A 16,937-nucleotide genomic window follows, 5' to 3' on the forward strand; every position below is an offset into this window, starting at 1 on the left:
CATGTGCCTGTTACTATGATGCATCACCATTTTGCCTATTGCCACAAATATGTCTCAAAGGGTGCAACATAACTCACAAGCTTCATCAAAGGACTGGCCATAGTCAGTCTAGTAGAAATAAGATTTTAACACTGCTACAGTTTACCTCACACTTCAATTCCTAAATGTCACCCTCTCTCCTCCTCTCTGCATCAGCTGTGTCCCTTCAGATTGCAGAAGGGGGCACATACCACAGTGTTCTGCAGCCCTAGTCCTAGTGGGGCCCTTGGGTGTGATGATCCCACAAAGCAGGATGATTAGCAATTTCTACCTCTGCTTGAAAAATTTTCCTTCCTTCCTTGCACCCCTTACCTCAGTGCAGTAGTGTTTTTCAAGCCTTTGACTTTCCTTTTGCTTCTGACAGGTCAGGGAGATCACAGACACAATGGTGCTGTTGCCACTGCTCTCTTGTGATGCTGTCCAGGATGTCAGGGCAGTCGTGGAGCTTAGCACCGTCACAGTCACATGCTGGGGCTTTTCAGTGAGCTCTTCTATCCATTCACCTGTGGGGCCTGGGACACATCCCAAAAGCACAGGTGAGCAAGCTACTCCATGCATTTGAGGCACATACGTTGAAACATCCTTCTTTGATGGGATTATTTACTGCTATTGAAAGAGGCTGGCCTGAAAGCTGTCCATCTCCACAGCCCTCACCCAGTGAAGACACTGGCCCCTGGGAAAAAGCCTGAGGCTGGTGCTATTTCACCTGTATTGGAGCCGATGACAAGAGAAACGACACAGTTTGAAAATTCGGATTGCAGTATCCTCTATTGGTCACCAGAAACCACACCACAAGATCAGTTTTCCTCAGAGGGAATGTTTAAAAGCAGTGACATTCAATAATGTACAGACCACTGGCATATACCAAAGGATAGGCACACCTTTTTATTTGCCTCTCCATATCCTAACATACCCTCTAAGTGCAGTACATCCTTGAAGCGTTAAAATCAAGGTCACAAAGGTTACCACAGTGAAGAATCTCATTCTGCATCAGACATTTTGAAGTACTTAGTGAAGAACACAGGTTGAAACACAGATAAAATAACTTCAGCTAGACTTGGTCAAAAATTCAGATGTCATGAAAATCATCAGCTTGTCTTGTCCCTTTTAAGTGACACTTGTGACAGCTCTCTCCTTGACATTCCTTCCTCCATGAAATTCTAATGGTACTTTAAGTTTATTGGGGAAATAAAAGAAAATGTCAGAGGAAGAATTTGGTGTAAGATCAGCCTCTATGACTTGACAATCCATACCCCTATCTGGATGCAACAAAAATGGTGTGTAATCCAAGCCAGTAATTCGACAGGATGATTCACTAACTGTTACAAGGATATGATAAGGCTGAAGTTATGAGCAAAATTTATTCATGAAAGTGGACCAACACCTACCTAGGTAAAAAGATGAAATGGATCATTAGATTAATCTCTGGAGCATGTAGATGTACGTGTAGCTCTTACTATTAAGAAATTGTTTGAACGTTGGCATTAGGGGAATGGAGCTACCTCTTGGCACCACCCAAAATTTGTAGTCCCCACATAAAAAGCCTACATGATCAGACTCATAAAGAGAAATGGAAAAGCAATTTCAACTTAACAGTATTTGTGCACATCTCAGATTTGGCATACTACCAGAAATACACATAAAATATATCTAAAAGTATTAAGGAACTTGCATTTGACAGAATAAGGCAACTGCCAAGAATCCTCATCAGGTTCTAAAAGCCTGCAAAACTAACAGACAACCCCCTGCAAAAAAACCCCCAATGTTCTCTTTATATCCCATGAGGTTCGAGTTTAGCCTCAATTAAGCAACCCATATACCTACACTTTGGATTAACATTTTCTCATTTCTGTCAGGTCTCTGTCCCCAGTTACCAGGCTTCAAGGAGGATGCTTTATTGCATATTGCTTAATGGAAATAAGTCACACCTTGTAAAATTAAGTAACATTTGGTACTGATAGGAATGCAACATTATTTGATATATATACTTTAATTTTTTCTGTATAACGAGGCTGCCTAATAACCATTCCTAAAGAAAACCAGAAGATCGTGAAATTACAACACTAAAGACCCTTTCTCTCATGTTCCCTTTCCTCTTTTCTCTTTGTTTTCCAAGTGCCGTTTCTTTCAACTATAAAGTTGTTAAAAACATAGGAGCGATAGTGAAATTCAGTTACATGCAGTCAAGCATTATGATGAATTTAAGCCTAAATAGTTAGTATTTATAAATGTTATGAGCTACTAAAGACACATGTTTTATCAGTAATGTACTTCAGCACATTTCCTTTTAATATTAGTATTGCTGCCAGCCTTAGCTACCGTGTCTAGTGGCAGTATTCCTGATCCATGCAGATGCTATCCCCCAACACGGAAAATTGTGTGGTGCCGTAAGTATTCCCCTGTTCTCACTGTATGGACACTTTGCAGGCTACTTCTATTTCTTTTTGTAGAAAAAGGTAGAAAGGTGATCACAGTCATCAGTAGGAAAATAATCTGAATTCACCAACACCTCTGTCACTGATCTAATTGCCAGTCACGATACTAGTTTACACAGTAGTGTATTATTACTTTGGCTTTCACTAGATCCTCAGTTAAACCCTGGGATTCACAGGGAACTAATAAATTACTTTTTCTCCTCTGAATTTAGCAGGCTGAACTACTTCATCAACTGTAATTTGCCCCATGTGCTCTCAGAGACCATGTAATTTCAGAGTTCAGTGTTTAATTGTGCAATTCCCACACTCTCAGCCTGAGGTGCCCTCCATCCCTAACCCGGTACACACAGCCTCCAGGAATAAGGAAGTTAAGTATTTTCAGAAATCTCTATAACCAGCAATTTATTTCTTGGAATTAAATTCTTTCTTTGGAAGATGCAAGAGGGGGTCCTGTTTTAGTGAGCCACGCCTGTACATGGAGCAATGACTATCAAATGTATCACCTGCTCTCAGTTCTTAGCTCCGCCAAGATGGCACGATGAAGGTCCATCCAGGCAGGATATAATAACTAATATATTTCCACTATATTTCCTTCTCTGGAACAAGAAATTCCAGGGGACCAGACTCTTCTGATCCTGCAGCAGATGCCACGGCTGCCCCAGTGGTCAAACTCTGTATATTAGTTATGTTGGTGTGGGAGAAAGGCAGACTTGTTGAGGTACTTACTGATGTAGAAGCTGAGTGTTTTTGCCAATTGACTTCCCCGAACTTCACAAGAGCCAGAGGAGCTAAATGTTGTTACAGACAACTTATATTTTCCTGGTTCTTTCAGTTCAGCAACGAATTTGTGAGTGTCCTCACTTACTGTCAAAAATTCCGTGGAGTTCTCTAAATCAGAGAGGGGAAAAATAGTGGATTAATTGAAATCTGCAAGGCTCCAGACACTGAGAAAATGCTTTATATCAGAAATGCTCATACTGTTTCTGCTGTAGGATTAAAAAGTACCCAAAAGGACTGGATTTATGCAGCTAGTTTTATTTCTTCCCATCAGCATAAGAGTAATTAATGACCAAGGTTGCAGTATAGGTATAGAGGAACAATGAACCCCGACCAAATTTTCATTCCATAGAGGGGATGATAGAATACGGTTGCCATGACTGCGCAAGTGAAAAACAGTAGTGCATGGAAGAAAAGGAGCTTCCAATTTTCTATCTATTGCATTCTTCTCTAAAAACACCCCTAAAAGATTCTGAGTATTTTCCCTCAGTGTGGAATGGCTTATGAAAACTGCTTGTCAGAAAATAAAATTTATTTGGATACAACAGATTTTAAAACAGAAAATTTTGAGCAGCATAGTGATTTTCTTGTAGCTTCATCTCTTGAAAAGTCCATGCTCTGTCACTGCCTCCTTGTGGCCTAAAGGATAGGATAGTTTGGCAGCTGTCCTCCAAAACAACTGCTAATCTGACCTTAGACTATCTTCATGCCCATTTCAGTAGGGGTCCCCCTAAGAACCTTTCTCAGCGGCAGACAAAACTACATGGTATAATGTACCTTCTCTGTCTCAAATTTCTAGCAGCTCGTTTCTCCTCTCTCCAATACCAGAATGGATTTATGATAACTGCAGTATGAACAGCGTGGCAATATGTGCAACAGTATAAATCTTGTTTATGAGAAGAGAACTGCAAACTGTGATTTACCCCTCCTCCCTTACTTCTATGATGCCTGACCAGAACTGGATGCTATTCAATGCAAGAAACTTCTTAAGGAATACAGGAGATCTAATAAAGCCCTTTGGAGTGCAGTACTAAGTCATTAGTAAGTTGTAGAGAAGAAAATCCACCCCTGGAATTACATAAAAGAGGTATGAAAAGAGTATAAGGCTCTGTTTTACCTTCCCTTTCAATATTGATATGGAAACCGTCAAATGCAGTAGGTGGCTTTGGTGGTAACCAAGTCAGCACCATTTGTACAGGAAGAAAGGAAGGGGGCTCTGGTGTGAGTTTTCCAGATGTGTTGACACTACTGGTCTCATAATCATTGGAAACTGCATTGACAAACTCTTCTTCACCCTCTGATGACTCAGCTTCGTTAGACCACCAGGATGGTTGCGAGGTCGTTTCGTACTCTGTGCTGTTGTAACGGTACTCTGGCCAGGCTGCAGATGTGTTGGCTGCTGGAATTTCAGGTGGATTATCAGAAAAATGTCTTGGTTTTTCTTTCCTTATGATTTCTTGTGGTCCCATGAATGATTCTTCTGCAAAATTCCCACTGTGCTCTTCCCAGTTGTTTCTGTTGATTGGTACAATCTGAACAGAAATGTTTCGAGGTGGGTAAGGAACTGAAAGAGAAGCAAGGGTTAGTCTTTTAACAGGTATGTTCTGCACATCTTGATGATATATTCATTCCCTAGAGAAATACTGTTTGCAGGAAAAAAGTGCATCTCAGGGTCTTTTTAAATAACTTGTTTTTGTTCAGATGCTCCCTTCTCTTACATACACTTAAAGCAGAAGTGATTCTAGTGGGGTGAAGATGAATGTAAATTCACAGAAGAATCACAATTCAAGAATACCAGGAAGACAAGTAGATGTATAGTCACACAGTAAATCAGACTTCAGTGCTATTACATCAGCAAGGTTACTTGGGTGTGAATTTGTAAGAGTGGATCTTCATTTATTTATTTATGTCTTCCAGAAAGATCTTTAGATCACAGGAAAAAAAAAATTATTTCTATAGAAATGAATTGAAAAACATGCAAAACTAATATAGGGCATAGCTCATAGTTGAAAAGTATGACCTTCATGTTGCTTTAGGGTTTCTCATATGCTTTTAGCAGCCACCTTTTCACAAGCAGTAAACATCAGCCTAAGTTTTAATATTTTTGAAAGCTTGATCTTAAGATCTGGGTTTCCAGAAGACAAGATTCTGGCACGCAAAGAACTTCAACTTATGCCAGGAGGTGAACACACAGCTTTTTGTCTGCCTCACTGTAATTGCTTGTCTGTCTGTTCTTACACATGGTAAGTGTGAGTAGCCTCTGGAAACAATTTTGACTGGCTTCTTTTAAACTGGCACCTTACAACATACTAACACGTTCACCTCCCTTGTCCCAACCACAGCCACTAACACAAAACCAGACACTACAATTTCTTTGCAGTTTGTTCAAAGAATGAGGGATAGGAGGGCAGCAGGCAAGAAAAATGCAATACTTATGGTTCACTATCTCAGTAACTATATTTAGGATCCTCAGGACAGAACTCAGCTGGCATCAGTTGGTTTTGCTCTGTCCAAGGCAACTGACCAACATCAGTGTATTCATCTGAAGATTTGGCCTTTACTTTTTACCACTGGCTCCCTTCGGGCCCTGGAAAATGTCTGCAGTCCAACAGATCAACAGAAAAGTTTTGGGCAACATCCCAGGACCAAATTAAATTAGTTCTGGACCCTGAACAAACGCAATTTTCAAGGCTCTGCAACATTGCTGTCTTGGAAATTAAAAGTTCATGCTTCAGGGCATACACTTGCCGCCAAGTGGGGTGACTATGACTTTCTTCTCCGTGATAGAAGACTGCACAATGAAGGAGGTCTTCTCCAACAATTTAGCTTTGATTCAGTACGCAAAGAGACAGATCAATATAGATAGATCAATAGTATGCTCAGTGCGGCTATTCCTGTGGCTCAAAAATTAATTCCTAGCACAAGGCCTAGGATATCTCATGTGAGGCAGAATTTAATTTCTAGGAGACAAGCTTTACAACAGAAGCCCTCATGCAAGCCTCCCTTTGTGCTGCATTGTACACATAACCCTATGTGCCAGCCAAAGCATTCTCCTCCCGTGCTCCTGGCCAGGCAGCAACAGCTCGCGGGACTGCCCCCACACAGCCCCCTCCTCTCTGTGGGATCAATCCTCTTCTCGCAGCAGAAAGGAAAGAAGCCACACAGTCTTGAAGCAAATGGCATGGAACAGTTTTCATCACCTGTTCTGTGCTGTTTAGGCTCGTGCTGGACCCCGCTGTATTCCACCAGTGTGCTTTTATTGAAGGTTGCTTCTGACACCAACTGAAAGGTGATGTTACTGTAGCATATACCTGGTAGCCAGTGATTGAAAACTGTTTTGCCTTTAAAAAAATCTGCAGAAGGTTTAAAAAGAAAGGAAGAAAGGAAAAAAAAAAAAAAAAAAAAGAAAAGAAGAAAATACATCAAATTACCACTTTCTGATAATGCAACTGCACATGCTGAACTGGCAGCATTTCAGATGTTTATATAGTGCTCAGCCTGGCTTGAGACATGAAATTCTAATAATTCAGTTCACTAAGATTTTTCCTGGCTGGCAAAGCCACTTTGCTACACACAATAAAAGCCCCGACCAACCAAAAAGAAAAAAAAACCTAATCCCCACGCCCCCTCAAAAAAAATCAGCACAAGAAACATGAACTACTTTTCATGGGAAAGGGAACCGAATCTGACAACCTGTTCCATGTGACACTGAATATCTCAAAGAGCATCTGACAGCTTCTGCAGACCTTTAACTGCTGCACGCAAAACTCTTTGGTCTTTTGCTGACTGAGGCTCAGCATTCAGGGTGGATGTTCAAAGGACCTTCCACCATGTAACCAAGTGGAAGCTGTAGTGCTGAAGGCTGAGCTCATGTCCACCATCAGTACATGTGGGAGCTGAGAAGTTGCTTAGAGCTATTTGGCTATGGGAAGGAGTTCGTGAGTTGATTAGTGAAATTCTTAATTCAAGCTGACATTTTTATTAATCAGCAGCTGCAGGATTACAGCCCCTGGAACCATGTATTAGCTGTAGAAGACAAAAATTACTGCTGGTATCCCTTTTGTTCTCTGGAAGGAGGTCACCTATATTTTGTGCTATGATCCAGAATCACATTTCCTAACTTCTGGCACTTCAGTGTTGAAAATGTGATTTCTAACCCCACTCTGTATTGAAGCAAAGAGACTCCAAATTTTTCTGACCTCTTTCTGGAGGTGCGCATCATCCTCTGCTGACTTTTCTGACAGAGCTTACAGTGACCCAACGGACTTCTACTTTGGGAGCCTTAGTTCAGTGCCTAAAATTCAACCTAGCACCTACTGGATGGCTCAAAGGCCTTTTCCTGCCTTTGGGGGCAACCACTGGGGTTTCAGGGCCTGTGCAGAGTGCAGATGCGTTCCTCACCTCTTCAGATCCTCTCCATAAGACAGTCCCACTTACATCTTTCAGATCAGTGTTATACGTTACCTGTACTGCAGGGCAAAGGGAGTACAATTTTAAACAAAAAAGGCATCAGAATTTGCTCTTGTTAGATTGTTAGATTGGTTGCTTAAATTTTGTCCACCAGTCTAGATTGTCAGATCGATTGCCTTGAAATAGGTTATTTTAAGAAAAATTTGATTTATGATATGCAGGAGGGCTTGTTAGCTCAGGGCCAATACTGAATGCTATGGTAATATACAGTACTACATGGCACTATTAGCACTGTGTCACCATGTGGTGGTACAGAACTACCAGGGTACTATCAGGTATAACGAAATGGAAATCTTCTCAGGAGGAAGGGAAGTTTTATTTAAAACTTCCAACTGACAGAGAATGCCAACCAAGGATTTCAGCAAGCATGCCCAGAAAGCAAAAACATATCTTGGTCCTTCCTACTGAGTTTTGGGTTTCTTTACTTTTTTCCCTTTCCTTTTGTTTTTGGATTGCACAGCAGCAGGGAAGATTTAAAATAGTGGTGGAAGGTTTGGGGGATTTTAGCATACATGCTTATTTGGAAGCACCAGAAACTGAGGATTTCAGGTTGGTTTCAGAACTGATTAAGAAATCCAGACCACTCAGACCACTAGCTCAATTCAAAGACCTATCCCTTAATTCACGATAGAAAGGATATTATATAAACAGACACATTACCAGAATTATAAATCATTATAATTATTACATGTCAAAACCACACCAAAGGCCACTGGTTAAAGTGTTTCCAGCAGTTAGCATGAAGTTTTAGTGGAACAGTTTCCTCCTACCTTTGTACAGCATCGTCCGGTAGTCTTTTCCTTCCCAATAGCTTATATTTACCCTGGTAAAAACATTGTACTTCTCTGGGTACTGAATTTCAAACAGCACTCCTGTTTCTGGAGATGGTTTGTAATCATAGATAGAAACACTGCTCACAGGAAGGGGTTCTACAGGGAACAAAAAGGAAAACAAAATGAAAGAGGAGCAGATTAATAGGTAAACCAAGTTCTCAACACATCTACAACACCTGAGAAACAAAATAGCTTTTGCTAGGTATGGCACAGGCACTCTTAAATCTACCAGGTGATACCTGGGCCTTCACAGAGGTCGGAGGCAAAGCCACTTGGGACACTGTCCAAGCTGATGTTTGTGTTCTCTGCTACAAAACAATTCACGTTCTTGATGTTTATACTTGAATAGAAACATTTCCTTATTTGCCATAAAATATAAGGTTGAAAGAGCCGTTACTATTTAAGCACTCAAAGTCATCACCCCAGAAAGGCCTTCATCTTTCACGCGTGCCAATCATGTGAAAGTGCCCAGGCAAAACCAGCAAAACACTTGAAATTGCTCATAACTCTGTCATAAATCTGAACTTTTAAGATTAGCTGAACAGCTTATCAGTGCAACAGCCAAACAAAGCTATTCCAAATGAAGATTTTCTGTGTACTCATTTCTTTACTTCATGGGTAAAGAAGTCCCCATTCCTACCGTATCTGAGAGGGCCACCCTCTTCCACATATTTACCCACACCAAACTTCTACAAATGACAGCAGTACCATTACCATTATTTTACAAACGAAGAACTGAGGCTCAAAGAAATAAAGTGGTTTACTGTAGGGCACAGGGGAAACCTGTGCACAGAAAGAGGTAGGCACAGAACTGCCGGTACAGCGCTCTGACCTCTGAGGTAGGAGGGCTACAAAATGAAAACCAGCCTGTGTCCTGTGATGTGACACCTAGACCAACACAGTTACATTGGCTAAGGAAAGCTAATGTGTCAATTCACTATGGCTGTGATTCTGGGTTCTTGCTAATAAGAGAGTCACAGTTTGATTTGGCCTCCTTTATCCCCACACAAACAACTCAGAAAAATTGAAAAGCATAAAAATAGCCTTTTGCTTGATGCTTTCCTCAGCAAGAAAATAATTACAGCAACCCAACTGTACACCGGTTAAGAGGGCCAAGCAGATCTTCAAAACGAGGTTACAATGCTCAAAATTTGTCATGTTAACATATTTTAATAGAGGTAGTTAATGCACAACATCCTCAGTAAATATGCCTACACCCTTATAAGTATTACCGTGTTGATTTAACTCCTGCATATCGTAGGGAACAGATTGAAAAAATTCAGGCTGCATATTAGCATGGCCTTAGAGGACATGTTTAAGTTTAAAGTTCTGCTGCGATAGGCCCTGGATAAAACTAATAAAATACTGTTCCCCAAAGAGCATAGAGTCACAATGAGAAAGAGGATGAGTAGATGAAAGGGGAGAGCAGTATCCATTTCAAAAGCAGAATTATCCCATAGAAGGTGGAACAGGTTAGTTAAAGATGGAAAAGCAAGACTGGACTGGAAGTGAAAATTAAATCCCAATCAAGACCACAGTATTTTCACCACAGTACTACATTTCCAGATGTGATGAGAAGTTGAGAAGAAAACATGACTAAGAACAAAAGCCACAGATGCAAAGAGAATCTCTCCTGGTCTTAAGAAGTCATCATGTTGTGATTTTGAACTCTGTCAACACATGGGAATACAATGTTTTGGGATTATTAGACTAGCTGGCATGGTAAAGATGCTTCATTAGCTATAGGTAAATATCAGTAAACTTCTATTTAATTGCTTACAAATAGAGACTCCCAGTCTCACAGGCACTGACAGGCACTTCAATGATGGGATCTGTGAACATTTTCCTGACAATTTGTGATAGCCTAGGAATAAACAGGAGTAAAGGAGATCAGGGAAAACAAAGCCTATCCCTTTCTTTCTGCAGAGTCTTTATCGCTTATTCTGAAATAAATACTTGATCTGACTATCCACATGACCAGAGGGTTCATATCACAGCTCACACAGCACATGATAGTAGTTTAAAGGACAATAACAATCTCTAAATAGCACAGCCCTTACATGCAGTCATCTTTCATGTTAGCAGGTGTGCCCTGGGCTTTATTCTGCTATCTCATTCACATCTGAGGTCTCCTTAATTCTGAAAGAATTACTGAAACTTTCTTATGTCGGTGATTAAATTAACGCATTTATTCCTTCCTACATCAAATCAAATAAAGGATGGAAGTTATATTCATTTTTAATCCAAATGATTTTTCCTCCTGATGCTTTGATTTAATTAACCAATAATTGAATTAAGCGGTAATCACCACAGACTCTCTTTCTTGTTGTTATCTTCCGCTCACTCTCCTCTCCTTGCTCATGGCTGATGTTCGCAGAGTAGCAGGAGTGACATAATGCAATTTAAAGATTCTTCCATTATCTTACTTCCTTCGGCACCAAATCTTCACATCAAAAGCTATTTGCACACTGTGAAATTAAAAGGACACTCAGCAGATAAAAATCCCATTCTGCTTTTCACTTACTAACTGTTCCTAGGGTTATTAGACTACAGGAGTATGTAAAATGTCACTCTTCACAATCTATATTTATAATTGAGAGCATAAACAGTCTGGTCTTTTTAATTTTACAGTTTTCAGTATTTAGGATCCAGCTTTTCAAAGCTTTCAGTGGCTCTCAAGAAACAGCCTCAACAAAGTGTATCATAATACTTCATAAAACTCGGTTTTCTAAATGCTCTGAACTCCATTGATGTCTGAAGTCATATTCCAGAAGGGACTTAGAGCATTCCAATGTCCCTCTAACGGCATGTTTAAGGCACTTCTTCGTGTACAAACTATTTTCAGTCTTGCAGATTATATTACACGCACACAGACAAGCTTGCAGGATCAAACCCTGAATTTGCTTTTTTGATTAGTGTCTCAGAATTTGCCGCTCCTGTAGCAACTGCTTTCCCATTATATCTGTTTATGAGAAGCTTAATTCCTGTTTCTCCTGGAGTCTGCAATATTTTGCATTTAGCACCCAGCTTGCATTATACAAACATAAACACAGCATCATAAATGCTGCTAACCTCTTCCTCAAATGTCCTGGAATATTCTGGATGCTAAAACCTCTATTAATGCATTCAATCTGTGTCAGGCACATTAATGTTCTCCATTCAGGAAAAAAAAATTAGATTGAAAATAAGTACCATATTCCAGTCCAAATCAATTTGGTTTTAATATTTGTAGATCGGGTCACTCCACAGATTCAATTAATGACTGATTACTGTGGTAGCTTAGATGTAATATTATATGTGGGTGGTTGGAATGGGGCTGAGATCAACTCCCCTGCCTCTTACCCTCAAACCCAAATTAATAATGATTTATCTTCATATTGTGACATTTATAAAAATTAAGCCCCATTAGTGAAGTGGCCTAACTCCCGTGGGGAATCCCCTTTATCCACATGAAAAAGTTGTGAACTGCATAATTTTCTCCCCAGGATGACACTTCTTCCATATCTGCATAGTTAACAGGAGTAAGTCATAGCCAGGGTAAAGCTTCCATTATGATATAAACTTCAGGGATCATTTTCTCTCTTTCTAAAAGGGAACCATTTTTGAGATTAAAGAGCTGCTGTTTAATACTTTAGGAACATAATGTTCAACTTTGTGATATGTAATAGAAGATACCATGTGCAACTGCTTGTGAAAAGGGAATGGAAGTGCAAGTAGTATCTAAGCAATGATGTCATGTACAGCAATTTCTAGATGCCCAGATGACAAGTGAAGTGACAATGCAAACTAAAAAATAACACTGCCATAAGAACAAAGGTGTATCTGTTGGTTTTGAAGAGATTTAGGCTAATATTTTAAATGTATCAAAGCCTTCCAATGGAAATCATGGCAGGAAAAAATAGTCACATGGTTGCAATTCTTTCTCTTTCTTTGATTCTGATGGAGGGTTTTTTTTTTTACCTTCAAAAGGCATAACGTGATTTATTTGCTGGAGAAAGCTGAACACTAATGAACCTAGGTGCTCTTCTGAGTTAACATTTCAAAATTGGAGCTGCCATGGATAACCAGCCTTTTTAAGGATGTGCTATGTCATCCTTTAAGAAAAAAAAAAAAGCACAAAGAGCTTAAGTTTCACATTTCTTCAGGATAAAAAAAACCCCTCTGAAGCTCCTACTTCAACAGCTCTGATCCATTAATGAGCCAGAGGAAAGGATTCGACCTGCTGAATCACTTCCTGCAGCATCTGGCACCACGACAACCGAGCATTAACTAGGTCTAATGCCAATTACTTTCTGAGAGCTGAAGAGATCAGAGTCCCAGGCAGCAGGTCTGCTGGTCTCCGGAGGAGGAGGGTATTTTTTCTGTAGAAGTCACAGAGGCAGAACTCTTCCTAAAGGGAATAAATATATCTTACAGGAATTTATGTAAGGAATCATCTGCTTTTGAAACAATGAGACATTTACCACTCAAAACTCCTAATCGCAAGCTACAATAAAGGTCAGGCAAAGCTGCTCTTCATTACCCTCAGAGATCCCGAGACCCTGATTTCCCCAGCTCCCAGCAGAGAGACACATTTCCTACAGCACACGATAGCTCTACAATGCACTGCTTTCCTCATTCCTTCAACGTACAAATGCTTTCTCCTCCGCAACAAAAATTGTCAGTGAATTTTGGGGGGGAAGGAGGGAAAGCCTATCTGGGTATGAGTCACCTTGGGAAGAATAAAACAAGGCGTCAAACTGAGAAAATGGAGAATGAGTGAGAATTTCAGTCACTGGTTTTACACCCGTGCTCTTTATTTCTCTCATAAACTACTTTACAACCCATTACTGATAAGGTGGAACTTTCTTTCCAATATTGCAAAAGACAAAATTAATTACATAAATTACATGAATTGTGGAGTTACTTCACAGCCGTTGAAAAGCCAAAACTCCAAGAGCACAGAAAACCAGGCCTGAAATAATTGTGCTAGACACCAGAACGACTGCTAACCTTGTCTAGACTGAAAACTGTTAGGAAGGTAATTTTGATAGGCACACAGCAATTACAAACACAGGAATCTGGCTGGCGAGAACGGAGATATTCGCACACCTATTCCTGTGAAAACCATGATGGAGGTCTTTAATGATAAGTAGTGAGCGTTTCAGCTTTTTTCTCCTTCAGTGAAGTACTGAGCCAAATTTGCTTAACAGTTTTGCTACAGAGTCAGAAGTAGTGCTATTTTGGACCTAAAATCCTATTTTACAGGTTTCCTATCTAAGAGTTAAACACACTCTTCTCACCTCATCCTTCTAACATCCCAGTTCGGGAAGCAATTTAAGGGTGTGGGCTGTTCTCAAGCTGACAAAGCCCTTGGGCTCCAGGAAACATTGCAACAAATAGTTCATACTTTGCATTACAACAGACTGGACTACAGAGTCTAAACAAGGGAACTCTATAGTTTGTGGGGTTTTGATTAACATGAGAAAGCCCTGAAACGGTTCCAATCAGAGACAAGCTATTCAGTCCTGTAAAGGCGGCACAAATTAACATACATACATACTCACATATATGTATGTTTATATAACGTTAAGATACTTTATATTTATTTATGTACATATTTATGGTCACAAACTTATATATATTTCTATTTACCCATCTGTAAACATATATGTATATGTATAGTGTATAAAATATTCTTTGTTAGCTTTTAAAAAAATTCTTCTCTTGAGGAATCTTTTTTTTTTTTTTTCTGGACATAAATCTTTGTGGGGTAAAACAAAAGTCTTCTCTAACTTAAGTGGGATGAAGTTTTAACCTCTGAAGATACACACCCTTTTCTTGCCAATATGCTGAGAAGCAGCACATCGCTGAGGGATGTGAATAGGAACAAGGAAATGTCATCGAGATATACCATAAGAAAGCAGAGGTCTTTCACAGCTCTCACTGAATTTCTAAGTGGGTAATCTCTTTGAAGGACCTTGCACTCGTTTTGACATGCACAATTTAGATGCACACTGCTCTGTGTGAAACTCAGATCTCCAGCATATGGCCAAGCTGAAAGAGTGCATCTCGCTGCACTGACTCCTTTGCAGGCATCAGGAGATCCCAGAAAACTATAGTAAAATATCGAAGTGCAGCCTTGGGAATAACCACATTGGCATCACTGGCTATCCTACTTGATTTATCTTGTGGCAGCTTAATGAATGGAGCCAATCTGCAACTGGTAAAGCTCTCTTGATACCAATGAAATTACAGCAGGAATTAATTTGGACCTGGAAGCTAGCTGCAACATACCATTTTATCATTTGTAAGTTACAGATAGAATAAATTAGATCATTAGCAGTCTTTGCATGGTTAAAATAAACTATATGGCGTGAAGAAAAATGTGAATCTATCCTAATTATTGCTTGCAAAAAAAAATCAAGCTAACTAATAGTCAGAAAGTGATGTAAAACAGGCAGTGGACAATACCAGTGAAAGGAAATATTAAAAAAAAAAAAATTAAGCAAGTTATCACCTAATACAGCTTTGCAGGAGATGCCAATGGTTACTACACAAGTTTTAAGATCTCTTTCCCAAAGCACTGTACTGAAATATACCTTAAAAAGCACAGCCTGTTATACTGTCTTTTCATTCCAAATTTACTTTCATTCCCATAGCCTTGTGCTCGGAAAGATTAGCTGTGTTAGTAGCTGAGGCTGCTACAGGAAAGCTAGCACTCAATCTGCCTAGGAGAAAATACTGGAAAGGACACTGGGCCCTTTCCCCTGTGAAGCTCACAGTTCGGTGATGCTCAGTACAGCATCCTTGAACACTGCCTGCAAAAATGCCCTTTCTTCTCCATGAACCAGGCTGGCTTTCTGAGACAAAAACAGTGAAATCTGCTGTTCTGTTCTTGTTATATGAGCTCCTCAAGCAGCACTGGCCAAGTGCCAGAATCACTGGTCCTTCCAAGGTCTGTGTGAGCAGCAGTGTCTGCAGCAGGAGACCCTGAGATGCTGCCAGCACACCCGCATAAGACAGGTGGTGAAGGGGGCTGGGCTCCTCTCTCTCAGAAAGGACACCGTCAAGCCTTGGAGGAGTGAGAGCGATGTGGGCTGTGCCCCTTGGAGCTGTCGGACTCGGGCTCTCTTGAGGACACCTTGTGTCAATGCCCCTGAGCCAGAAATGGGAAGTCCGGGTCTGGCTTTGATGGGCTGAGTGACACTGGCTCACTTCGTCGGTCAGAGATCCCCTGCGCAGGAGCGGGTGCTCCATCTGCCATCCTGGATCACGCCTTCCCCTGCTACCAGTGACCTCTGTGGGCTCTGGAAACACAGCAGCAGTGAGCCCTGCTGCACGGCTGCAAGTGCAGCATTCAAAACCCACTGGAAATGCGTAGTGAGGCATTATTTTTCAGTTGTATACACGGAGACCTGACACTTCCAATATTTTCTTTTAAGAAAACAAAGGAACCATAGAATAGGAAATTGGATTGGAATTGTTAATTTCTCTGCAAGGTTAAAGGCAGTCAAAGAAAAGGAAATTCAGGCTGCTTGTGAACCCTTAAATTGTGTGCTACACATAGATGTTCATGCACATGTGTCTTATGAAAAGCTTGCATTGCCCCAGCCCATTGCATTTTTCCCATGGCTCCCTTCATGGTTGTCCTCAGCAGGGTACAAGTTAAACACACAAGAGAAGGCTGCAGAATGCACAGATGATGCAAGACCCAGTTACTCCTAAGTTTCAAGCACCTCTCTGAGTAACATGTGAGGCTACTATAATAGGATTTGAATGTTATTACAGTGGATAGCATTCCCCATAGACAGAATACGTACACAAAATAAGAACCATTCCTCATCCATAAGCCAACTAAAACTGTCCATAGTTACCATTTAGAAACAAAAAAAAAAAAACAAAAAGGGAGTGGGGATTGATTTTGCCACATCCAAATAACTTTTTATTTGTCTTTTCTTGAATCTGTCTTCCAGGTGAGTAAATAACCTTATATTCTACAATTATTTTCAGGTTGTCATATGGAAACAGTTCTGGAGCAACAGAAATACAGCAGGAATCACACAGAAACCTACACATATCATCTCCATCACAAAAACCTTCAGCTGTACTGGCAGAAACACATGGTGACTACTTTCTGCTTTCCAGGTTTAGTGCTGCTTCAACATATTAAAAAATCAAAGAACACTCTTACAGCATTTAAAACAGAGTATGCCTCACAGTGTAACAGGAGTGCTTACACTGAAATGTCAATCAACACTTTTTATACCTTTTACTAGATTTTTTTTAACTCCTCATTCAAAGGGAGTTAAATATAAATAAATATCTGGAGAGGAGGATCAACCATCACTCATTTCAGTATGTTAAAACTTTCCAGTCAATCTTCAGGAAGGGTCACCTGGAG

General features: G+C 40.3%; 1 protein-coding gene across 1 annotated transcript in view; it reads right to left on the reverse strand.

The window, feature by feature from the left end:
• PTPRO (protein tyrosine phosphatase receptor type O) overlaps positions 1 to 16,937 on the reverse strand; it is a gene marked incomplete at both ends in the record, with an annotated part of 157,628 nt that overhangs the window by 45,629 nt on the left and 95,062 nt on the right. The window contains 5 exons of the mRNA XM_084275253.1: positions 352 to 551; positions 3,201 to 3,362; positions 4,369 to 4,815; positions 6,452 to 6,604; positions 8,492 to 8,650. Of these exons, the coding sequence (XP_084131379.1) occupies positions 352 to 551; positions 3,201 to 3,362; positions 4,369 to 4,815; positions 6,452 to 6,604; positions 8,492 to 8,650 (1,121 nt within the window). The remainder of the gene's footprint in view (positions 1 to 351; positions 552 to 3,200; positions 3,363 to 4,368; positions 4,816 to 6,451; positions 6,605 to 8,491; positions 8,651 to 16,937) is intronic.

This window comes from Gallinula chloropus (genome assembly GCF_964237585.1).
Source record: "Gallinula chloropus genome assembly, chromosome: 1".
Taxonomy (NCBI): domain Eukaryota; kingdom Metazoa; phylum Chordata; class Aves; order Gruiformes; family Rallidae; genus Gallinula; species Gallinula chloropus.